This window comes from Camelus ferus, chromosome 2 (assembly GCF_009834535.1).
Source record: "Camelus ferus isolate YT-003-E chromosome 2, BCGSAC_Cfer_1.0, whole genome shotgun sequence".
Classification (NCBI taxonomy): domain Eukaryota; kingdom Metazoa; phylum Chordata; class Mammalia; order Artiodactyla; family Camelidae; genus Camelus; species Camelus ferus.
In genome coordinates this window covers 65,356,648-65,383,836 of record NC_045697.1, presented here as the reverse complement: position 1 = coordinate 65,383,836, position 27,189 = coordinate 65,356,648, and the positions used below count along the sequence as shown (strand labels likewise).

Below are 27,189 nucleotides of genomic sequence, written 5' to 3'. Positions count from 1 at the left end.
AGGCACAGGAAAGGGAGAACCATTCACTCAGTTCTCCATCAATCTAACAGAGCATGGGCTCCCAGGATCACGCAACACATCTTTCTTTCTTCTTGTTCTAATTCAGCTGAGAAATGGATGTGCTTTGGCTCAGTGCTTTTACATATTTGCAGCCAAGGTGCCAGCTGTCAATTTAGATATCTGGCTATAATTTAGTAAGTTGTTGACCCTTACTTATGTATAAAGAATGGATTTGAATGCCATGTGACAGGAATATCTCCCCTCAATCTCACTTCCCACGTGGTGAGAAGGCAGTCATCTGCGAGCAAACAGGAGAGAGCTGACCAGACGCCAACTCTGCTGGCACCTTGCTCTTGCACTTCCAAGCCTCTAGAACTGAGAAATGAATTCCTTTTATTTAAGCCACCTAGTCTATGTTGTATTGTTATGGTAATCCGAGCAGACGAAGACAGCACTGAAGGTTGTCTATTGATTTACCTATATCCCTCACTAGACTATATGCTTTAAGAAGCAGAAACTGTGTCCTTTTCACCCTGTATCTATAGTGTTTAGACCATTACTGGCACACAGTAGGTATGCTATAATAGAAGCAAGATGGTAGAGGAGTGAAGAAAGCACCTTTGAAATCAAACAGATTTAAGTTTCAATATTAAATCTATTACCTTTACAGGGAAGTTAATTAAATTCTCTATTTCATATATGTGAAATATATGCACATTGAAGTTATCTACCTCATATAGCTTTTGTGAGAAATAGAACAGTTACAGATACACAGGTAGAGCATAATAAACTCTCCTAAAATTAAAGTTATTATAATTGATTGACGGAATGATTGAGATCTAAACATCAGTAATGATGGTAGAGATTCCAGGGCCATTCCTGAAACGGATTTAGAAAAAAGAACTCCTTTATCCATACTAGACTGAATTACAAACTTCCTGCCAAATGAATTAAGTAGTGTGTCACATGATAAGGTGGAACTCCATTAGTTGCAGACTACAAAAAAAAAAACCAATTCTAACTAGGGAGAACTGGATCCTTCAGGAATTCAAAGACCATCTGCAATCTCTCTATGCCTCTTACCTTCAATCTGAGTATTGGCTTTATTCTGTCAGTCTGGTTGTCTGCAACAATCAGGACTGCAGGTGTCTCTCAGCTTTTTATTCTTTAAGCCTTGGATCAAGAGGAAATTTCTTATAAGTTTCCCTTATAAAAACCTTGTTAAAGGATTCTGGTTGATATACCTTGAGTGACACGTTCATTATTGGACCATCAGGTCTATGGAATTGATATGAGGGGTGCCATTGTTGGTCCAGCGTGCATCATAAACTCAACATTTCAGGGTGTGTGTGTGTCTGTGTGTGTGTGTGTGTGTGTGTAAAATAATAGTGGTATTGTTCTGAATACATGAAACGGCACAGATAGCTTGTGGAATATTACTAGAGATGATATTGCTCTTTCTCTTATAGCCGACAGTGTTACAGACTACATTTTAATCAACCCTCTATGGAATGGGTAGCTTGTACAATTTCTAAGTTAATTAATTCCCACTCATTTGATAAAGTGGTTCCTCAAAAAGCAATGTTCACAACATAGTTCGATGGATGAGACTAGAAAGTTAAAAATAGTTAAATGGAGACCTTTCCTAAATCTTGTAAGTAGAAGAGAGCACCCACCCTCTAACTGCTGTGAATGTTTTTTTTTTTTTTTTTTTTGGTAAATTAAAACAAGCTTTATGTATACCAACTACAGTACATCTTATCTTTATAGTTTATGATTTGACAATGATACCTAAAACCCCAGTGAACTTTGAACAGTTTCATAAGAGAACAGGTAAAGTGGAATTCTGAACAGACTACCAGGAATTATCATGTTCAAATTTAAATATGACTCCTGCGTGGGACTCAGATACAATAATTGGATAAATGTAAGCATATCTCTAGGAAGAGAAATTGTAGGACTGAAAAACCAGATGTTAACCATGAAGCTTACTTCTCCCAGGTTTCCAACGCTTAAGACAAATGCTTTAGATTTGATATACACAAGAGAGTTTTCAGCCTAAAGTTTAAAATAGCTCCTCATTTAGCTTGTTTCATTAGAAAGCTTAAGTTCAAATAAAAATAAAAAATTCAGATTCTTTTGCCACTGTTTAAAGCTAATATTAATGCATAAATATCTTAGTGCAGTACTTACTGAAGAATAACTGGAGGCGTTGCATTAAATATTGTATATGGTGAATAATCATCAAATTTGCATGGAAACACAGAAGACCCCAGATAGCCAAAGCAATATTAACAAAGAACAAAGCTAAGGGTATCATGCTCTCTAATTTCAAACTATATACTATAAAGCTATAGTAATCAAAACTGTATACAGTACAGGCACAAAAACAGACATAGATCAATGAAATGGAATAGAGAACCCAGAAATAAATCCATACTTATGCAGTCAGTTAATCTACAAAAAAAGTGTCAAGAATACACAGTGGGGAAAAAGTCATATCTTCAAAACAGGTGTTGGGAAAACTGGACAGCTACATGCAAAAGAATGAAACTGGACCACTTTTTTATACCAAATACAAAAATTAATTCAAAATGAGTTAATGACTTAAATGTAAGACCTGAAACTGTGAAACTCCTAGAAGAAAAGACAGGCAGTACCGTCTTTGACAAGTCTTAACAATATTTTTTCAGTCTCCTCAGACAAGGGCAACAAAAGCAAAAATAAACACATGGGACTACACTGAACTAAAAATCTTTTGCAAAGCAAAGAAACTATCAACAAAATGAAAAGGCAACCTACTGAATGGGAGAAGATATCTGCAAATGATATATCTGATGAGGGATTAATGTCCAAAAGTATAAAGAACTCACTCAACCCAATATCAAAAAACAAAACAAGACAACCTGATTAAAAAATGGGCAGAGGGTCTTAACAGTCATTTTCCCAAGAAAGACATACAGATGGTCAACAGATGAAAAGATGTTCAACATCATTAATCATCAGGGAAATGTAAATCAAAACCACAATGAGATACCATCTCACATCTGTCAGAGTGGCTATTAACAAAAAGATAAAAAGAAAAAAACAAGCAAGTGTTGGTGAGGATGTGGAGAAAGGGAACTTCCATGCGCTGATGGTCAGAATATAAACTGGTGTAGCCACTATGGAAAACAGTAAGAAGGTTCCTCAAAACACTTAAAATAGAACTACCATATGATCCAGCAATTCCACTTCTGGGTATTTTTCCAAAGAAAACAAAAATACTAATTTCAAGAGATACATGTGCCCCTACGATCACTGTACCACTATTTACAATAGCTAATGAAAGCAACCTAAGTACCCAAGGATAGATGAATGGATAAAGATGGATAAAGATACACATAAACACACAATGGAATATTACCCAACCATGAAAAATGAAATTTTGCCATTTACAACAATGTGGATGAACCTAGAGGGTATTATGCTAAATGAAATAAATCAGACAGAGAAAGAAAAATACCATATGATTTCACTTATACATGGTATCTAAGAAACAAAACAGAAACAGATTCAAAATTAGAGAATAAACTGGTGGTCACTAGATGGGAGGGAGGTGTAGGATGGGGAGTTGAATAAAGTGAGAGATGGGGATTAAGAGGTACAAACATCTAGTTGTAAAATAAATAAGCCATAGGGTTTTAATGTAAAGCATGGGGAATATAGTCACTAATACTACAGTAACTTTGTATGGTGACAGATGGTTATTACATTTATCATGGTGATCAATTTGTAATGCATATTAATGTTGTATTACAATGTTGTACACCTGAAACTATGAGATTGCATGTCAACTATACTTCAATTAAAAAATGAAAGAAAAATATTGTATGTAATCAAAATGATAAATAAGCCAAAAATAATAACATTTTGTTTGCATATTTCAATGACCATTCTTATGTCTCTGAATCTGAGAATAAAAATCCTTTTTGCACTAAACCTGAGTTCCACAGAGTCCCTATCATTTGCTACCTGAATGTAAGCTGAATTTTAATAATATTGCAAAAGACAAGTTCAGCAAGAACGATCATCACAGATCAGATAATAATTCCAAGTGACACAAAACAGTACTCCTTTCTGAACTGCCGTAAAACAAATTCATTTTAATGACTTGAAACTACCTTTGGTTCTCTTTTTATTCTCCCATTCCTTAGCAATTAAGAAGATAAGCGTATTTCTCTATAGTGATGTAGAGTCATTGTCACAAACCAGGAGTAGCCTGCTTTTGAGGGATAGAATGGTTAGTTTCTTTACAAAGGCTGTTATCTAGATAGTTGTTTCTGACACTGCCTTTTCAAATTACCCACTGCAGTACTCCCAAAAAAGATAAGAAAATGAAAATCTGCGAGATTTAAAAGTCAAGACGGTCACTCAGCTAGATTCTGGGAAGATGGTCCACTAACTATAAACCAAACGGATCTGGATTGAGAAACATACTCAAGAAGGCAGGTCAGGTTATCTAATTGACCCTAATATGACTTATGAGGATTTAAGCATATTTAAAATGTAATAATGTGCTTATTTAAGGCATCACAAATCAATGAGAAGGGGAGGACTTTTCGCTGCACAGAAAACTGTTCACCTGTTTCGGAACACAATAATCATTTAGTTCTTTATAGAATATCATACCAGAAAAGAAGAGAAAAAAAAAACCAAACCAAGACTCAGATGGGTTGAAAAGATAACTGTAAATATTCAAACCCATGAAAGAGGTGGAGGGGAGGTGGCAAGACAGTCTAAGTCTGATTTCTTACCAGGAAATGCCTTCCTTGTATGAAAGTTAGTAGATGAAGTCATAAGGAAGGTGATTTGACTGTACTAAAATTACAACTTTCTGTAAGTCAAAACAAAATAAATTAAAAAGCAAATCATGCACTAGAGAAACATTACAAAGAAATACAAGGGGGAAAAAAGACTTAGCATGGAAAGATCTCACAAAAATTGATAAAAATATTATGCTTGAAAAATATAAATGAAAGAAAAATATGCACAACTAAAAAAAAGAAACATGAATGCTTATTTGACATTAATAATACAGGAGATTGCAGATTGATTCTTTTTTTCCCTACAGTCATCAAGGGTTTACAATAATGTGACTCCTTAGTACTGACAAGTGGACTGAAGTATTACATTTTGTAAATAGGCACTCTCTAATTGCTGGTGGAATGGAAAAATATTTTGAAGAAAAAATGACTAGGAATAACACTTAAAAACTGAAAGAGAATGCTGTACACTTTAGGTTAGCAATTTCATTTTTGGAAATCTATTTATTACATTCATTATAAAACTTTAAAGAGTAAAAACAAAAAAAACCCTAAATATTAAAAAATAGAGGGTTATTTGCATAATTATGCCCATAAAATACATCTATACAGGTTTGTAAAATTTAATAAGGAAAACCCACTAAAATACTAACACACATTATTCAGAGTAGCATGATTATGGATTTTTTCTTATTTCCCAAGTTTTCTATAAAGAATAATTAAGTCTAATATAACTAGATAAAAACAAACAATTTAAAATTCCCTGTAAATTGAAGTGGGAAATATATGTGCATAATTATTTGAAGAACATCTAATTCCAGGGCATTTTATCTTTTCCTCTTGAATCAGCTTGGAAATTTAGAAGACCATGTACTTGGTTGAAAATCCCTAACACTATTTAGAATTGCCTTCTTGGGTATTCATAGTTACGTTCTCAGCTTTTATCAGAAAATTATATCAAAACAGTCATATGTACATTTGGCTTACAAACGCTATTGAGGAGAATAAAGTCCTTTGTGAGACACTGTTTTGAAGCGTATGGTATGTTTTATCGTTTTAATAATAATAATACCTGTGTAACCGACCATGTCTTTTTTGGGCTTTTAAGAGACTGGAACCAAATTCTTAAGCTCTAGTATCTTAAGTATCTTAACTATATTAGTTGACTTTAGCATATTTTGGTTTTTCTGTTTCTTAGTTTTCCTTTATTTGACCTTGACTTAGTTCTAATATATCATTTATTTGCTAATTCTTTATTATTTATTTTAATGTATTTTTTATTCTTTCAAGTGTCCTTGAACCCTCTGTGGAGGAAGCCAAATCTGCAAAATAACTCCAGGGATCAGCAAATGATGGTTGGCCCTAGGCCTCTTTTTGGTACAGTCCTTGAGCTGAAATAAGTTTTACATTTTATAGAATTATAAAAAACACATACATACATATATAAAAAAGACTATTTAACCATAAGTGGCCCTTAAGCCTAAAATATTTTAATGTTTGCCAACCCCTGGATTAGAGAGTTGGCTAGATGGCTAGTCAGCTACATCTTTAGAGGGTCTCTTAAATCCTTCACAATAGGAATGCACTTAACCTCAAGTACAAACTAGTATTCATGACTAACACACTATCAGGCTGACCATTAGGTTATAGAACAATGATTTATATTTGAGTGTTTTGCAAAGACCAAATGCCACAAAATAAAGCAGTCAGATTTTGGGTAGAAATAACAGTTGATGTTCCAATTCCTCTTTCTTTTTGCTTTACTCAAATTGTTTGATTGTAGTGGTATGCAAACTCTGTCATTGTTTTAATTTGCAAATTTCTAATAAAGAAAGAAATATCTAGAAAATTTTTATTGTGTCACTTTAATATTCTATCGATTCTATTCATTACAGGGTTTTCTGGGATTTTTGAAAAAATTATAGGCAATGAGCTCAAAAGATGTGTTCTGATGACTAAAATTTGATATCATATATTAAATTTTAACAGTTCCTCATACAGGTAACGTATAGAATAAAAAAGCAATTTAAATTATAAATAAAGTTTTGTTTCCAAAATAAAGTAATACAAACTTGACTCTGTAGTAAACCCCATGGACTTACGGTGGATCAGATATGCTAGCGAGGAACATCCTCTGAAGAGTGGCAAAGTACTGGTACTGCTTATAACACAGCTCTAAAGTAAGTGTGCATGATATGTAAGAAAATGAGAATTAAAATTAGAATAGTTTAATAGCTAACTTACAGCTTGTACAGACACATACTACATTTTAAAAGTTCGCCTAAATCTTCTCATATAAACCAATAAGGAAAATCATAAATTTTAATATCTCATGGGCAATGTGTTATGTTTGAAAAAAACTATTGCCTTTATTTATTTAACTCTGCTTTACTAATGAAAATGGCAGCAGAAATGCACATATTTTTAAAACACATTCCAAATTACTTAGACAATATTAAGTATAGTCATTTTCAGAGAATTAAGAAAACAACTAGAATCCCAGGAGCATGGAGATATGTACAGTTAGAAGGATTAGTTTAACTTGCACTATAAAATTAATTGACTAGGTTTTTGAACCTCATATGTGATCATTACATTCACATTTTTTGTGAAATACAAGGTAAAGCACATAACTGACTTAACTCCTTCATCTGTTTACATACATCTGGATAATCAAAGACTTTATATAAAAATTAAAAACATAAATTTTGATAGTCAAAGAATTTTATTTATCAATATAATTAGCTCTGCAATGGGCTTTTCTAAACTTCCTCACTGAAGTATAATTGACAGTATAAATTTCATATATTTGAAGTGTACATTTTGATAAATTTTGACATACATATGTATACGTGAAATTATTTCAAAAATCAAGATAATGAACATATTCATAGCTATTTTTAAAAGGAATACCGATTTCTTCTTTAGGGAACCAGAAAACTAGCTGGTGAGAGGTCAGATACTCTGGAAGTTTCAGTGCCTGGTTATGACTAATATGGAGCTGTCCATGTATTAATAGTAATACCATTCATTGATAATCTATTGAAAAGCTAAATCCATTCACAGTTTTGAACCTTAATTCCGGATGGTGCTACTAAGCACTACAAAGCCAACTAACATGACTTCCAGGTACCTGTCCCTCTAATTACCCATCTTTTCATTTATTGATACAACATTGAGCAAATATGTACAATCTGAGAATGTAACCAAGCTCCACTTGAAACAGAGGAGTAAAGCAGGCGACAGGTACCTACTGTATGCTTCTCCCTTTGATCTTCTCTCCCTTTCTCTGAAAACGTATCTTCCCTGGCTCCAGCGCCTTACAGTTACCCTAGTCAGTGCATCAGCCCTTAGTAATATTTCTCGCTTGGGCTACCTGCTTCCTAGGGCTCTAAGATCTAATTCTTCCTCAATTATCTCATTTCCACACACATTCTGTTTATGAAAAGAGAGGACAATAAGTAAATACACGTTCTAATCACAGGTTATTTACAGCTGAAAGTGGTAACTCCTTCTTTTCAAATCATTTTAAAAGCTGGTGTCTAGATGTTGCACTGCGAAACTAACAGTGAAGTATCAGGCACCTCCATGGATGATTAAAGATATTTTGGGAGAAGATGAACATTATCCTGCTGCTTTCCAAATCTTACCAGAAAGGAGCCTTGCACAAAGCCATATTTATCTGCTTCTAACTGAGTCTTTGATTCAAAACGTGAGCCTGAATTAATATAAAACATCACCATTTCTTTTTTGTACCTGGCTGCCATTAAAACCATGAAAACAGTATTCATGTGCCGTATTTGTTATATTTAAGATCTTTAATTCCTTCGTGGGTTTCTCTTGCAACATCACTTTCTTAATGACTTCAGTAAATTTCATCAGCTTTTTGGTGGACTTAGAACATTATTGTTTCATTTGACTTTGTACTCAACTAAAACCTGCAGTTCATTTTCACCTAAACTTCTATTAAGAAATATCTCTGCCAATTTTTATCACTGCCATTCTTTTTCTTATTGCAAGTGACAGGCGTGGCCTTTGTCTCCGTCCAAGTCCTTTCTGTTCGTTAAGGCCCATTACTGTCCTTTCCGTAACAGTACAGACTTTACTATTCAAGCAACCAGATTTTATCTTTTGAAGCAAGAATTACATGCTTCCATGGGAACCATATTTTTAAAAAGTGTGGTCTGCAATTATAGTATTCCTGTAATTCTGTGTATATATTTTATAATAATTCAGTAGAATCAAAATATTTTATATTGTCAGTAATTTTCCCAGCAACAAACAATTAGAAAGATTATATTTCGTTTCTGTGCCTTGTTGAAGTTAAGGAAAAAACTGGACCTGCAGAAAAGAATTTGACAAAGAATATATATGTATATACATAACTGAACCACTTTGCTGTACACCTAAAACTAACACAACATTGTAAGTCAGCTATACTTCAAAAAACACTTTTTTTTAATTGGGAAGTAGGAAAATAGTGAGTAGATATTACCAGGTAGGGGCATTCACATATAATGTTATTCAAAAAGCATATTTTTGTTATACAATGCAGGAAAGAGAATTCATAAAATGCTATCAAAATTAAGGACAGGCTTTAACATTAAAAATGCAATTTGTCTTAAAATACTTTATAACAGTTCTCTTTAGTAAGTGGTTAATATTAAAAGAATTCTTCACTAAAGATAAAAATATGAAATACATTCTTAGTTTATTCTTTACAGGTTTAAATTCTTTCTATCTGTGGAAGCAATTTTTAATATTTGTAAAATTAGTATTCTATAAATAAAAATGATTAGACTATTTCCTGAATTATAATATTTTAAATTATGGCTAGACTAATCTATAAATTATTGGTTTCATTGCCTACTACCCTTAAACACCATGTGATTGCATCACATTGAGCTGCATCACTGATTAAAATGTAATGAGAAAAAAATGTAATGAGGCTACATAATTCCTTTTCTTCAATAATTTCTAAATTCAATTATTAATTATATCCAAGTTAAGGCATCAGACAATCAAAACTTTAGCTAGTTTCTTGATATCTCTTATATTTGGGGCTAATTTCCATTATTGCTATTAAGTAAATCAGGTAAATCAGATTAAAATGCTAGGCACTACAAATATAATGTATTTCTATGTTTCAAATCATCCAGAATGAATTTTGCTTTTTTCTACTTATTATTGACTTGATTATTAAGTTGTTAAATTAGTTGTGAATCTTCTGCTGCCACTACTTCTTTTTTTGTTCTACATGCATGCCCCCCCAAAAATAAGCAAATTATTTTCAAATCAGTTGTTTTAATAAAGTTATACAATCATAAGCATAGCACAATCTTAATGTTCTGGTAATTTTAGATTTCTATATCTTATGCTACCACACTAATTAAATATAAGATCCAAAGCAGCATCAGAGTTATTTGTGTGTGTAAATGTGTCTGTTATGAAGCTTTTAACATATAGTATAACTCACAAAATATCTTACCTATTTCTCTCTCTGTATATGTTATGAATACAGTATGTCTTTGGTCTATGTTGCTTTTGTGTTTATAAAGATATGTATATCCACACCATCTATCATGTTCCTATTATGTATCTGTCATCTATCTATCATCTCTATCTAAATTCTCATTAAAAAAGATAACTCTATCAATAGTAAGTACTCATAACTGCTTGCTGATATTACATGGTCTTGAATCTGTGATTTTTTTCCTTCAACATCGGGCTATCCTTGCTATGTCATGAGTCACCCAAACCTCATCTTGAAAAAAAGATAGCTGGCATAGTAGCTCAAATATATTTTTGTCTGACTACATTGTGGCAAAAAACACTGTGGCTGGAAAACTCTACTTAGGATTATAAAACATCTCATTAAAAATAATTTATGAAAATATTCTATCAGAAATTCAAGTCACCCTCACCTGCACCCATTTATTTTTAATCAAAATGGGCTTTTGTTAACAATAGTAAGCTAAAACTGAATGTCAATTCAGAGTAAGGTAAAATGTAGCTGTCACTGAAAAGAAAATAAGACTTTGAACAAATGAATGGAACTATTACCTCTACAATGACAAATCAAAATCGAACAGAGAAAGGAAAAAAAAAAAGACAAGACTAAAAATTAAATATTACATAAAGCATAGTAGAATAAAGTTAAAAGTAGAATAAAACATAGACAAAAATATCTACACATATTTTAATAATCAGGAGTTTCAAGAGAAAAGCATGAGGATTGACGTTATTTTCTAGGAAAATGTGAGAAATTTTTATTAGTGAGATTTTAAATACAGCAGATTTTTCCCTTGGGATTTAATAAGCTATAAAAAAACTATGAATACATTTCAAGATTGTTCCAGACTTAGAATCTGAAAGAAAAAAAAAAAAAACAGAACTGATCTCACCTTTACTGTTTACCATAAAAGGTATAGGTTTTGAAATTGTGGAAAGAACTTTTAATGCAGTGGAAAAAACATGGAAGTCTAGAACTCTAGGCTTGGTTATTCAAACAAACTAATGATTTTTAAGAGGGTCTTCAATCCACAAAACTCAGGTCTACATCTGTAAGATAGAGATATTTCACTTAACAGCTGCAACTTGGTATGTTAAAGAATGGACAAGAACCCAGTTCCTGAACTGGAATTATTTTGTTTGCCGCAAGAGTAATTCTCCAGTTTCCAATTTTCTTTGGAAGAGAAAAATATCCATTAGTACAGCATTTCCTATATGAGAGACAGAAATCTGACTTTTCCCCACAATCCTAAAAGACATTGTCTCCTATTTAATGAAAATACACTTATTCAGATCATACTATTGCTCTAAATGGCAATAGACATTCTGAAATGCATTAGTCTGGGTCTGAAAGATTTCTCATCTCAGTTTGGGATACAGATTCATATCAGACTTGAATGAATCAAAAGAAGAAATCTCAAGCAAAGCATTTCAAATGCTTTTCCAATTTAAACCCACAAAAACTACTTTTATTCAAGCACTCCAGGGTAATAAAACTTTCCATAGCTTCTGATTAAGAATTACTTGAAAACATTTTCAGCAGATAAGTACTTTTCTCCTCATGAGCATCAAGTGACTTTCTCAGGGTGATTATATTCAGCTAGATGCATTCATTTTATTAATTAGACATTTCAAGGCATAACCTATTAATCCAAGGTATTTTAAAATTATTTTTTACAGTGAGATTCATTTTTCACTTTTGATTATAAAAAATAATTCTAGAAATACTATTTTACTATTATAATGAATCTTAATAACCCCGATAAAGTGTATTTACTGAATATTTTAAAATCAAAGTTCATTGCCAATAAGTATAAAACCCCTTCAATGCACCTGAATTGCTGTTATTAATAAAAGTGCCTCTAATTACTAAAAAGATCATCTCCATTTTCAAACATTCATTTTCCATGTTAGAAAGAATGCTATGCAAACTCAGCTTTCTATACAACTTCAATAAATTATTTATTAAATTCATACAGAATTTACTGGAAAGACATTTAAGACCCTGGTGAAAATGCTGACAATTTAAAGTCAAAAAACTGTTCCTCAAAATAACATTTGTAACCTCAACAAGAAGTGGAATATATGTCAACAACACCCAAGTTGCATGGACTTAATAATTGATAATAATGCTATGCATCTAAATAATAAGGCTTTATTTTTGAATAAAAATGTTTAACCATCACCTTAAAAAACTGCCCATCAGAATTCTTTTGAGCATGACAAAATTTTGGATGATATATATTTGATGATTTAAGTGCCTATGGAAACTGCAGATCAGAGCAGGAATAAGACATGTTTTGTTTTTATTTTAAGCTTTTAAAAATCTTTATTACTTCTTCAGTCATTTATCTACTTTTTTAATGGTTAGCAAACACTTGGGATCCAGCATGGACTACTAGTTTCAGGATATAAAATAATGTGGACATTTATATTTTAATAAGACCTTATAGATAATATGAAATTATTTAATTATAAATTATTTTAAATTAATTATTTACCATAAAATCCAAGTAACCTAAATTTTATAGGAAAAGGTATCAAATATTAATTTTTTTAAGTTAGAACAAATAAATGTATAATTCTGAGGTATTGTTTCAACGTCCTATCAAACTCTCACCAAAGGAAATCATTTGAAGACAAATTTCACATATTAAAAATCATGTTGGTTATGGAAAGAATTTTTAGGTTTATTATTATATGTAAAATTGCCATTCTGTAAAATTATATTAGATACATTTATCTTAATTAAAAATAGATTGTTTAATAAATAAGGCTACAAATTAATTCAACATGGTATAATCCTTCAAATGAGATATAAATTGTATATTCTAATGTCATAGATAGTATCTGGAAACAAATAAAATGAATTGTTTTGCCATTTTAAAAACAGCACTTCAGAATGCTTTATGAAAGCACGATGGCATTGGAATGAAAGAATCAGAGAATGCCAGAGCCAGAGAGCAGACTTTTTCAAATACAGACTTGAAAACTTTTGTCCTCAAATTCTCAATTACTTGATATTTCTGATGAAGTTTCAGAAATAGTTTCTCTCCTCTAAATACAAAGAGAACTTCAAAATTATTTTTAACTTTTAAAACTTAACTTTTTTTTTCTAATTATAACAGTATTATATGCCCTTTGCAGAAAATCTGGAAAACATAGGAAAATGTAAAGAGGAAACTAACAGTAGCAACAGCCTGTAACCCTGCTATCAGAAGACCACCAAACTAAACAATTACAAAGAGAATTTTAAATATGAAACATTTTAAAACAGAACTACATGACTAGCTCGAAAATGCTTTTTTTTTCATTTTTCATAGCCAGAAATAAACATTTATTGGATGCAAGATTATGAAGTTGTACACATTTTCAAAGAGAGGCATGATTAAAGAAGGAAATATTTTCCATCAGATAAATAAGATCATGTTTGCCTTAATAGGTAGTACGGGTCCAAGGTCTCAGTAAAAATACCATACATTTGAATATTCTCTCCTCAAAGACCAAGAGTAGAGTGAGGAACATGCAGTCCATTCATAACCACATGTCGACAGTCTCCATGCTACTGGGGATGAAGATCAGTTGCTAAACAGCAGATTCCTGTCTTTATAGCACAGTCAATACTTACTGGTTTTAGCATGCAAATCAATTGTTTCTACTCTTTGAAAATGGAACAAATTGTGTTACTTGTTTTTATTGCAACATACTGCCAAGAAAGAAATCTTGGAGGAAACAATATCCAAATTAATGGCAGAAACTTTAAAGGGGCAATAGTTCATACATCCAAGCCATCCCAAGTCTCAAAAAACATTTTTCTAATAACATAGTTTCTATTCAAAATAAATGAACAAATGCCAACCTCCTCATTTTCCAATCACCATAGAACAGCTTAATTGGGACAAAAGTCTTAATGTAATAGTGTCTGACTAGCATTAGTGTGTCAAGTCTCCTGGTCACAAAGGAAGATCAAATTACTAGGGGGAAGAAAAGAAAGGAGGCAATGCAGTCAGCAGTGACCAAAAGTCATGATTACAATTTCAATTATTCATCACTAACATGAATATAATAATTCATTAGTTTGAATTAAGAACCCCCAAACAAATGAGTTGTGAAAGTTCTGTTAGCAAATTTGGTGAGATTATGTGCCCAGATTATTTAAATTTTTATAATCACTCCAATACATAAAACCCAGTTCCTGTTGAAAGAGAATTTATAATCCCCTGAAGGAGTCAAGACAGGCCCGGGAGAAAAATGAAAGATCTAAAATCAAATATTTCACCAGACTACAGAGAAATTTAGAGGCGAAAGAAAGCAGATAATTTGAGGTACAATGACAAACCCTTGGGATTATGGTTCAACTGAATCTACTGTACCAGGCATGTCACCATATAACAAATGAATCTGTTGTGAATTTTGACTATGTGGACAAATGACTCACATGCTGTGTAACCCCTTCACTCAACCTATTTGAAATAAATCTTTGCTATCTCCACGTAAAGTTCAAGCAGGACAATGAGACCTTGCTAAAGGAGAACATATGAGCAAATGCTTCTCAATTTTGTGTACTCTTAACTTAGATTGCTTTAATGATCATTGCTCCGGTGGTGGGTCCTGGATATTAATCACCATTTGTAGCTGAAACTACATTGTGTGGGTGGATCTGAGCTGGACTGGAGTTTCATCGGTGGTCGTGGTGTGTGTTGTATGTCTGTGTCTGTTGTGTTGGAGTGAGGTAGATTCTAGTGTTCTTACAGTGGGTGCTGTCCAGTAGATTGGGAAGGAAACTGAACCTTGCCTCCTTTGTATCAGATATGGTCTTGAACTTTTAACACAGTCAGTCTTTAGCCACAGACTTTCTGGATCTTTTTACAAGCACACATGTCTGTAAAGATTTACTGATAGTCTGCATGTTAATAGCACCAACTTTCCTCATAATAAGCTCTTTCCTCAGAAGCAGTAAAATAATCCATACCAGGCAAGCAATCCAGATTTTGTAGTCTTTCCAAAAAAAGTTGTTAGTTCTAATTTGATAGAAATTTGAACTGGAATTGTACACTATCAGGTATCTTTTCTCCGTGCTAGGAAGTCAGCATCATCCCATCCACCAAAAGAGATAGCTCCTGTTCTCTTGAGGCAGTGAATGCTGCTTGCCTGAAGCAGGACTCCCTCAGAAGTTATCTCAATCCGAGCAACAGCTAACTCTTTCAGAAAGATCAGACTAACTCTAACCATCACTGGATATAGCTGTAATTCTTTCGTCTATGTAGCAATAGGAGATGGGTTCCCTTTGAGGCAGAAATGATCCAGTCCACAGTATATACTTTTCAATAGTGTAGAGTTCCCTTACCCATCAGTAGGCTGCTGGGTCAATTATTTTGAAGGTCTAGCAGACTGGAAATTTTATAAGGTACTAGATTAAATTTCACATGAGTTTGAGATACACAGTATTTTTTGAAGACACACCAAAATAAAAGCTGATGGAGCTAAATTTATCACATATATTATATATATAGTAGGGTAGGAGAAAAAAAGTTGGAATGTTCACAACAGATTGTCAATTCAGAGTATTTTCTAGATTCTCTCCACTATATAAGGCTTCCAAGACATAAATTTATCATTAGAAATGTAATAGTAAATAAGGATGGCAGATTTTCCAATAATGAGTTTAATTATAAACACTGGGTTTATGCAGGCTATGTTGGCTACCAGATTCTCTGCTATTAGCTTCCTATTAAATTACAGATGCTTCCAAGTTTTGATTAACAGACCTGTAGAATTTTAGATTCAGAAAGTACATTAAACAATAAAAAGGTTAATTTTTCATGTTATCACTGTGATTGTCATGCATAATGCCCTGTCAATCATGTCTAAAATGAAATTATTCCTCCACCTCATATAGCAATTTCTTGTCAGAATAGCAACAGAAACAACTTTTGTATTTCTTGTGTTGGCTTAAAAATGAATCACATAGTTTACTATCCATTTTCAAATTGGCACTATTTTAATTATCTATTCATTATATAACTCACAAACATACTTTCACTTAATCTTTACAACAATATTAAGGAATAGATATCTCTTATAAAATTATACACATTTTACAGATAAAGGAATTGAGATTCACTGGGTTTAGTAGTCCTAAGATCACAGTCAGTAACTGACAGAATTTTAACCCAGGTATGTCTGACCGAAAAGGCTATGCATGTTTTCCACATTACAAAATATTAAATCTAGTCTAGTCATTTGAAAATGATCTGGAATTACAAATACCAATAATTGCTAACAAACCTGTACTTCTGTGTGCCCTTCTATTTTGCCTAGAATAATCAATGTATTTGCTTAAAATAATCAAACTACTATATCCCTGTTCTCTCTGAATCCCTGAAAACAAAATATACAAAATATAAAAACTCCAACCTAATAATCACTAAAATTATTGATTGTATTTTTTGTGACCAAAAGGGCCAACTCTGCTAGGCATTAAGGATACAATGATGGAAATGGTGCAATTACACAAACACTTTCTAATCTGGCATGTCAACAATCATTTATGTGTGCATATTTTTTATTATTTATTTTCACAGCTGTTACACTTGTAGATGCAGAAAAGAATCTTAGATTCTTATGTCAGTATGCACATTATTCATTAGTTCATCTATTAACTACTTAATGAGTATCTACTATATGCCATGCTTTGGGAGACATAGCAAGAACAAAGGAACATTCTCATCTCTTGAAGTTACATTACAATGGGAAAGACAGGCTATAAAGAGGTAAATTTATTATATTTACTTGTGTGTTTACATATGCATATATGCACACATATATACACATTTATAAGGACTGTATGTATAAATTATATGTATGTATATAACATCAGCTTACAAAAAGTGCTAAAAGAAACATAAAGCAGGACAATATGTAAAGGAAAATGTTATTTTAGATTTTGCAGAATCAGAATACAAACACAACATTGAAGAATACCAGTATAGTATATAATAATTGGCTGTTTGAAGGCAAGGTTGTGCTTTCTTCTAAGTACAAGGCAGTAGAACATTTCAATTCATTAAAAAAGGACCAATGGCAATCTATGTAATACCCTTTGCAAAAACAGTACATTAAGTTTTCCCAAAAATGCAAAGCTGTAGGTTTTAAATTTGCAGATTTAATGCTGGAGAACCCGAGTAAAGATTCTAAGCCTACTTAAAAAACAACTATACCTAGGAGCTAGAATATCACTGCTGTACCATTTTATTTCATCCACTTACATGAAAAAACAATTTTATGACGATACTTAGCATTACTATGCAATTAAGATTGGTTGTGAAATCAGTTTTAATCTATTTTCCCTGGCATTATTTTCCTGTTTGTGATAAAGTTCAAAGACATTAAATTAAGAGTATTAAATTTTAATGCTGGAGCTCAGATTTCACAATAAAAAGAGTAGCATTGGCAAAACCAAACCAAACAAAGAAGACTTCAGGCACAAGCAAAAAAGCTATTATGTACAAGTCCTCTTCTAAAAGAATAAACTTATCCTTTAAATTAAATATTTAATTCAAATCTTTATTTTAATGTCTTCTAATAAATTTAGTTTTAGAAGACTGGATAGAGTATTATTATTTAAATTACTTTTCATCTTGGAAATTTTGTTTCATGATTAACAGAAACAGGAACAACTATATTCTTGGAGAAAGTTTAAGTATATAGAAAATCTTGATGATTTCAAATTTTGGCTTTGAGGCTCACCTGAATTTGTCTTCAAGGATACACAGTGTCTTAAAACCTTGAACATAGCCTCTACTGAATGAAGCACCACCTTACATCAAAGTAAAAGAGCATGTAAAAAATATCAAAGCAGGAAAGCTCTTTGTTTTGACTGGCATTGGTGAAAATTAAATAATTCTTTTCATACTCTCACCAAATTTAAAAAAAAAAGTAAAACCTCTACTTATACAATGTCAAGAGGGCCAAGACTAGTCCAAAATTTGAGGCTTGGTCAACCTCACATTCAAATCCTACACAGAAACAATCCTGCTTAGCTTATGAGAGCTGACAGTATCCTTGCTCAAGGTGGTAAGGCCACAGGCATTGTGTACACTTGGCGCCTGGCAACAGAATAAACACTGACAACTTGACAGTCTGTCAATTGGAAAGCCATTCACTCTTTTTGAGACATAGAGATACTGAGAGTGGAACCTTTATTTTAAACACACATCTGCTAAATCTATACTGTAATTTTTTGCATGGCAATGCTTTCCCTTGATAAGTATCTTTGAAGACATTATACAAGTGTGTAATGCCCATGTGAAGGAACTGCCCCATTTGTAAATAGAACTAACAAGCTACTAACTCATTTATAGTACTAGTACTTTTAAAGTTACTTGAGAGCTAGATTTGAAGCTTTATACATTCAGTAGCTAATTAAAATTGCGGTTTGGAGGAAGAACGCTTGAGTTATAGAAACAAATAAATATTTAAAAATTAAGAATGCTTAAAAATTTGTAAAGCAAGAATACAAAATAATTTTGATACCAATGTAAAAAGCACTGTAAAGTAAATATTTATGGTCCCTTTCAATAACACATATATAATGTCAGTGTGCTGGAGTGTTTCAATCCAATTTGGGAGTCAGAATATAGAAACATAAACAAATGATTACAGGAGTCCTTTGATATTACTGAAGAGAAATTAGACATAATTTGAAGTATATGATTCATTTCAACTGAATGGCATAGATAATACATTACAGACTTTGAATTCAGAGCAGGGCGAAGCAACTACATTGAGCTTGGAACTACACTGATCTTAGTAGGTAACTAAATGAAGTCTGCCTCTGCCCTTACAATTATGACTTTTTTAGTGTCTAGAACCCACCCACCCTTCCAATCATGAATTTACACATCTTTCTCCTCAAACACAACTGCCCGCCTCTGAAGCGCTCTCACTTAATGTACCTAATGTTAGTTTCTTCCGATTTGCTGTGGGCTCTATTCTCTTGAGCCACACTTCCTCCCTGTGGTTGAGACTCCTCCTGCCTTCACTACCGTCCCGGTCCAAGTGAGATTTCATGCTTTACCACCTCAACCATTTTCCAGCCCAAATCCTTCCCCTCACTGCCTTATGGGACTGCTGTCAAAAACAGTAAAACAAAACAAAACAAAACAATCTGATGAAATCTAGACCCTCCATTAATGCAAATTCATTGCATCCACTGAATGCTATTGGATACAAATATACAACCACATAGGTTAGTGCTACAATGAATTTTTGGTCTCTACCCTCATATGAGCCAACAGCCCTGCCTGGCAATTCTTCCATGGTACCTAATTAGTTCTCTCCGGTTTGCCACAGTAGCTCTGTCAAAACTTAATCACTGTCTATAAACTTCTGACCTCATAATCTCTAATTAATGTTTTCTGCTACAGTTTTCCCCTTAGCATATAATCTCACCTCCCATTTCTCCAAGAGAAGATAACATACTTCTTATCTATCCCCTTAACTTCTTGACAGCACATTTGAAAACTTGCTTGCATTCACACGGTTCTCTCCTTACTTCCTCCCCCCATCACCCAGGAAAATGATGTACTTGGTCTAAGATTAAGCACTCCAGTTTTGTGTCTTTCTTCTGAACTTCTATCAATGATCACCTTTCTTTCCTTTATCTTCTTTTCCTTACTCTCTACTGGCTCAGTGTGTCAGCATTCAAGTATACTTAACTCTCTCACACTCAAAAAATTCTCCCCCTCAGTTTCACAAAGCCATTTAATGACTGCTTTCATAGGCAAATGGGTAATATGGTACTTACCTTTACTTCTTTTACTTATCACCTTAGTAAATTAGTAAATATTTACAAGGAGGAAAGAGGAAAATAAAAAATATATACATTAACAATCCAAAAGAAGGCAAGAAAGAAGACAAAAAGGAACCTAGAATAAGCAAGGCAAATGGAATGTACAAATGACAGAATGTACAAGATGGAAGACCTAAACCTAAGTGTATTACTAAATACATTTCATTTAAATATGTGAAATGCTCTCATCTCATAGTCAAATTGGTATCAAATAATCATTTATATGCTTTTTATAAGAATTACGTGTAGAACAAAAGGATACAGGAAAAGTTGAAAGTAAAGGATAGTAAAAAGAAACACCATCCAAATAGTAATGGAAGGGAACTTGTTTTAGCTCTATTAATAGCAGACAAAGATATTCTTTAGGGGAGAAAGAATTATTAGAAGTAGAAGACTTACATAATAAATTAAGAGTTTTATTTATAAAGAAAACTATTCAGAAAAAAATAAGTTCAAGTCTCAAAATGTTTCAGGTATTTAAAAGGATATTATCAGCAAATTTATGACAATACATACAGAAAAGAAAAAAAAACTTTAAAAGAACATAAAAATACAACTTTTTGAGTTGACAAAAAGAATTAGAAAATACGACTTTTTATTTACCATGAAAAAATAGAATCAATAGTAAAAAAAAAAATTCCCATAAAGAAAATTCTAGTCTGAGTTGGCTTCATAAGATCATCTATCAAACACTTGTAGAAGAAATTCCTCCAATTTTATGTAACTCATAGAGAACAGAAAAAGAGAAAACCCTCTCTACCACATTTTATGAGGCCAACATAACCTTAGATCAAAATGAAAATTCAACAAAGAGGAAAACTTCAGGTACCCTTAGTCATGAAGATCAATGTAAAAACCTTAAGCAAGGTTGTAGCAAAACAAATAATTTTTATGTAAACACAAGCATAATTGTAATTTTATATAAATATAAAAATTAGGTTTATCCCAGGAATGCATGAAGCTTCCTTAATCTGATCAAAGTTAGTAACAAAGAAAAAGAAAGACATTATATATAGTGGTGTAGCACTGACTTCTTTTTCTCTGGGACTGATAATAATCCAAGGATGCCTATTACTATTACTTTTACTCAACATTGTCCTGAAGGCCCTAGTAGGTGCACTAGGCAAGAAGAAATAAATGATGTAAAAATTAGAAAGGATGATACAAGTCATTAATCACAGATCATATGAGTGTGCAGAGAATTCACCAAAATTTACAGAGAGATCATTAGAATTAAACAAAGGAGCAAGAAAATCAAGAAAAATGTCAACTTTGTTTCCATGTATCAGCAACCGACAGAAAATGGAGTTTTAAAAGACTACACTGCATGCAAACAATATAATACCACTCAGCAAATGTAAGTAAAAAAATAACAAATTAGTGACATAAAAATAAAAATGTATAAGAAACATGTTAAGAGAAAGAAGATACAAATGAATACACTGCATTATCCATTTATATGAGCATATCAACCAGATATAACTATCTGCATTGTTAAGAGTGAAAAGAGGATTGATGGGAATTTCTGGGTGATGGGAAAGTCCTATGCCTTGTTCTGGATACTAATCACACTGGTGAATGCCTTCACTGGAAGTTATGCCGACTTAAATATGTGCATTTTATTGTGTTCAAATTAAATCTCAATTGAAAATAAACAAGATACTAGAACAGTGAACTTGTACTCTTTTCTTGTCCCCCAAACATTGACACAAATTCTAAGCAGACAAAATGTTTCAATTTAAAAGACTAAACTATTAAAGCCTTCAGAATATAATTGAGCATAGTATCTTTATGACTCTGGTGGTAAGGAATGATTTCTTGGATAAAACTAAACAGTAATAATCATAAGGGAGAAAATTCATAATTCTAAATTTGAAGGCATTATGAATGGAATGAAAATGAAATACACAGAGAGGAAACTATTTGCAATATAATTAAATAAAAAAGACTAATATTCAATATATATAACTCCTAGAATCAATTATAAGAACAAAAGATAATCTAATAGAAAATGGTCAAAGGACTTAAATGGACAATTAACTCAAAAAGAAACCTGAAGAGCAAAAAAATACAAAAAAAGATGCAAAATCCTTTTTAATCAGAGAAATGCAAATTGAAACCACAAGGATATACCATTATACATCCAATGACTTAATAAAAATTTAAAAATCCAACAAAACCAAAATTTGGTGCGAGCATGGGGCAATGTGGATTTGTAGCACTGTTAGAAATATGTAAATTGGTAAATCTCTATGAAAACGGGTTTGAGATTATCTAGTAAAGTTCAATGTATGTTTTCTCGTATTGTTGAAGTTCTACTCCTGGATACAAATCCTACAGAAATACATGCAAAGTATAAGAGTATATAGCCAAAATATATGTGTAGGAACATTCATAACAGCACTGCCTATGATAGCCCCAAAATGGAAACAGACCACCGTAGACTGTGACACATTCATACAATAGAAAATGATACAGCAATGTAAATGAATAAACAACAGCTACATGGAGCAACAAGAATAACACAAACAGAATTAAGGATATAAGAAGCAAGAAAAAAGCATATGCAATATTGAGCCCATTCATAAACTGAAATATTGGCAAAACTCAATTATTTAAGGATGCACACATAGATGATAAAATTATATTTAAAATGTAAAGAAATGAGTATCACAAAATTCAGATTAATGGTTGTGCTACTGAGAAGAGATGTCAGGGATGCCAACAAGAAATATAATGGGGGTTTTAGGACACTCGATAATATTCTGTTTCTGGACCAGAGTAATAGTTGATTCCTTTATAATAATTCACTAAACTATCCTTGTGTTTTATGCAGTTTTCTATATGTTTGCTATGCTTCACTATAAAAAAATTAAAATACATTAAGATAATTTCAAATTCTCTAGCATAAATTTACCAAGAGATTTCTCTTGCTGATTAGAATAACAGTAAACTCCAATTTGTTTAAATCTTTCTGCATCCTACACCTCAGTACTGGAAAGAAACACCTACTGAAGTACCTCGTATCATCAGTGCAGCCAATTTCATACAGTTAGAAACTTACAGTTATGAACTCTGTACACACAATCAATTACCTTAAGTTTTTTTCCTACCAAAAATATATAAAAATGGCAAATCAAAACTATAGAAAAGTCATTTCTCCAGGGATTTTTATGTTTCTCCTTGAAAAAGTTACTGTCCCAATATTTCATGAAACATCCTTTACTGTCACTCAGCTTCTTCTTACATGTGATCTGCAGTCTATAACAACAGTTCATTCCCTGCAAACAATTTTCTTTCTACTTATTATATGACACATACAGACGCTGAAATACTGTGATGTCACATTTTGTAGTAGACTTTCTCTCTTGTGATATGAAATTTATCAAAGCCCTTATTCTGATTTTGTGCATATTACAAGTTAAAAACCAAGCAGCTATGCAGCATATAAATATTAAATTCATTACTTTATAAAAATTATTATTTTAATGAGTGAAAGATTATGCTAGCTCCCTAGGCAATAATCAGGATTTTTTCCTTTAAAATATTCTAAGGCATAAACAGAATTTATTGCTTAATGCTTCCGTTAAGTACATAAGGCCTAATTCTTCTCCTTCTTCTCTCTCAAACTACAATATAGACTTAAATTCATTCTGTGATTGAATTGCATGAAGAACAAAACCATATTACTATAGGAAAAAGCAAATTCATCAGTATGTCTGATCTTACTTTGCGAACACCTCGGCCAAGCTCTTCTCCATAGTTGGTTCCAAGAATTTCAAAGTGGACATTGGGATTGCCTCCATTTTCTCCAAATTCCAGCTCTCCAGTCAAGCCACTAACTCCACCCTAAAGAAGAGAAAATATACTGACGTTAAGATTTTTGGAGATGTAAAACAATAGTAATAATAATAATAATAAAAATAGGAAGCCCTGGAAACAGTTTTCACCTATAAAATAAATGTTTTTTCAAGCATGCAATTATTAACAGGCTATTTTTAATAGGTGCACAGCAGGGATAGGAGTACAATTGAAAGTAACCTTGAGCATCACTTAGTCCAATCTCACCAACTTTACTGACAAAGAAATTTAGACCCAAAGGGTCAAATGAGTACTCAAAATGACAATATGTTTGAGCTGAGACTAAATTTCAGGCTAGGATTTTGCCATCATATGTTGTGACATGCATGGATCTATTTGTCAAAAAAACAAGATACTTCTGGAGAGCATAGAATCTACTCTGGAAACAAGTTTTGACAATACTCTTTCTCTAGCACAATTCCATTGTAATTTGATCTAAAATTAAATCTGGAAATCTTTAAAGCTGTGGTTCTAACTAATTGGAGCTTTATTTTTCCTCCTTTAAATACCTTTTCCAAATTAAAAAAAAAAATCTAAATTAGGCTTGAAGTCTATTTTTGCTCTTAAATAGTAGTTCTAGCTGTTGAGATTCATTGGGAACTTCCAAGCTTCATCTTTCATTCAACATGACAGATGTTTATTTCCTCAACAGATGGCAATATAGGTCATATTTCTCTATTTCTTGTTTACCATTCTTTACTCAGTTTAGTTTATCAGCCTTTACGTTAGGATTTTACAAATGAAAATCACATTCTGAGTCATTTCAAATTTAGAATTTTGGCCTGATACTCACATATATTTGGACAAATTATCTCAGTTTGTAAACTGTTTCAATCAGCACCTCTACAATGTTGCTATTTAAATATATCTCACTTGCCATAACCTCTAACTCAACTTGTAGTCTTTTTTCGCAGGTATTATGCTGTCTGCTATACCTCTTACTTATTCTGTGTCTTGTGCCCCATTACATGACACTGAGCTCATAACAGCAATTCAAACAAATCATTCTTTATTCATTAATTTCAATATTTAATCTATTTCATTTTTGCAGCAGCAATAATCAACAAAACTGACCCTCCACTGTTATTTTCTAATAAGCCAGCTTCTCTTTTATTATCCAGTCTTACTAATAAGAATCTTTGAATTTGATATGTCTGCATTTTTCTCATATACGATTTAGCAGTCAATAGCATGGATTTTGAAGTCAGATTTCCTGGATGTGATCAGTGGCATCAGAATCTACTAGCTGTGCTAAGTCATTTAATTTCTCTGTGCCCCAATTTCTACATCTGTTTAATCAGAAAAATAATAGCACTTATTACCCCAGAAGATTATTGTCTTATAATACAACAGAGTAAAGAATATAGAAGTGTTTGATAAATAATGAGAGCTTAATTACTATCATTATCATCATCATCTATATGATTATTTATTCTTTAATTTGGGGGGAGGTTTTTAGTTCTACTAGAAATAATAGGCATGCTCCTTTTTTTCAGCTAAAGTTTGTGGGGGTTGCAAAATTTCTTTACATGCTTGAATATTTATGTGGCTTTGGAAAATATTTTTGCAAATTTGACTCAATTATATTTCACTGATTAGTATTTGAGGAGAAAAGAGTTAAAGCAGCTGGTCGAGGATCCTTTATTCACCCTTTTACTGATGTGTGTGTTGGGGGGGTGCAGCCCAGGGGGAGAAAAAAAGAAGGGAGGTAAATGAGTCTAATGCCCTTATCAACTGGAACTCCAGGTAAAGAGACTAGTAATTTTTACTAGAAAAAAGAGCCTCATCTATAAAAGCCCTTAGCAGGATGTCCCAGGCTAAAGAATTACCGCACAAACAAACTCCTGATCTAGGGATTAATGACTTACGGCTCCCTGGAAAATGTCCTGAAGCTTTATACTTACCAGGGCAAAAATAAAGATATTTCATAATGTAAATTATCCCTGTTGTGTGAGGTAAGCCTGCAAAACCTTTTTTAGAGACAGAATGTGAATGTATGCCCAATGTGGGAAGAAAGGGCTTGGGGACTCATACAGAATTTCTGATAATATCTCTTTCCTTTGTCTGTGCCTCTTGATTGCTTCTGTCCTTGATACAGGTAAACTATCCTTCCTTGTAAGTGAATTTGATCTTGTGTTTGCTCAATACTAACATCTCAAGGATTCCAGTTACCACTTAAGATTTTAAAGATTGGGGTAAGTACTGTGGCTCTTATTATCATAAATATCTCCAAGTGGCAAATACTGAGAAGTCGGAATGACAAGAATAGCTTATATTACTACATGTAGTTCAAATTACTGGTATGCAGAAATCTTTTTATAAGACCTTTTCTTGTCCTCAGTCACACACCTACCTCAGTAATATCTCCAATTATAACAGAATATTACATTTCTGTCTTAGTACTTTATTTCTCGGAAGAGGAAAGATATTGCATAACAAGATGAGGGCTACATTGCAAAAATGCTATCCTCCTGAAAATGTTAAAGTTTTGATCATTAGATTGCTTGGCACTGTGTTATTATCATTCCCCATCGATACCCACATAGCCGCTCTGGGCCGGTGTCTTTTCTCTAGCTCATATGTGGTACTGAGCAACTTGGCCCACTTAGTCCCCACTGCACAAAGGACAAAACCCCATAAATCAGGGAACCTGAATTTGGTTCACTGTGGCCTCCACTCACCTTGTTCACTTTTTTGACTTAATAATTTATCTTCTTGATGTTATATCCTTAATGAGCTGTTAGTATACGTAATCAGTGAAACCTTCCCTCAGGTAGACATAAGTGAGCTAGAGAGGTCAGTGACTCTTTAACTGAAGCTTCTTCTTACCTAACTCAGACTTAGCCTCTCCAGTTTTTGATTACCTAGGGATATTGCCACCTTTCTGAGCTATTTTTCCCATCTATCCTCAGATCAACTTTGAAATCTGAGCCTTTGTAAAAATGTGAGCTGGCCAGGCGGTAATGAGCAGTCATTATCTTTGTGCATGCATAGTTGGGTTTTTTTTAATCTCTTGATACAGCTGATTCTAAACAAAATAAGCTAATGGGACATTGATAATATGAATAACACATACAGAAAATGTCTAAATGTCCACTAAATTGACAGTAATAATTACTCCCAGAGTAAACCTTTTTAAAAATACCAAGTAAAATTGGT

General features: G+C 32.6%; 1 protein-coding gene across 3 annotated transcripts in view; it reads right to left on the bottom strand.

Moving 5' to 3' along the window:
• GRID2 (glutamate ionotropic receptor delta type subunit 2) overlaps window positions 1–27,189 on the bottom strand; it is a 1,267,610-nt gene that overhangs the window by 435,662 nt on the left and 804,759 nt on the right. For all 3 annotated transcript variants that reach the window (XM_032459821.1, XM_032459811.1, XM_032459829.1), the window contains exon 8: window positions 23,899–24,018. In XM_032459821.1, the coding sequence (XP_032315712.1) occupies window positions 23,899–24,018 (120 nt within the window). The remainder of the gene's footprint in view (window positions 1–23,898; window positions 24,019–27,189) is intronic.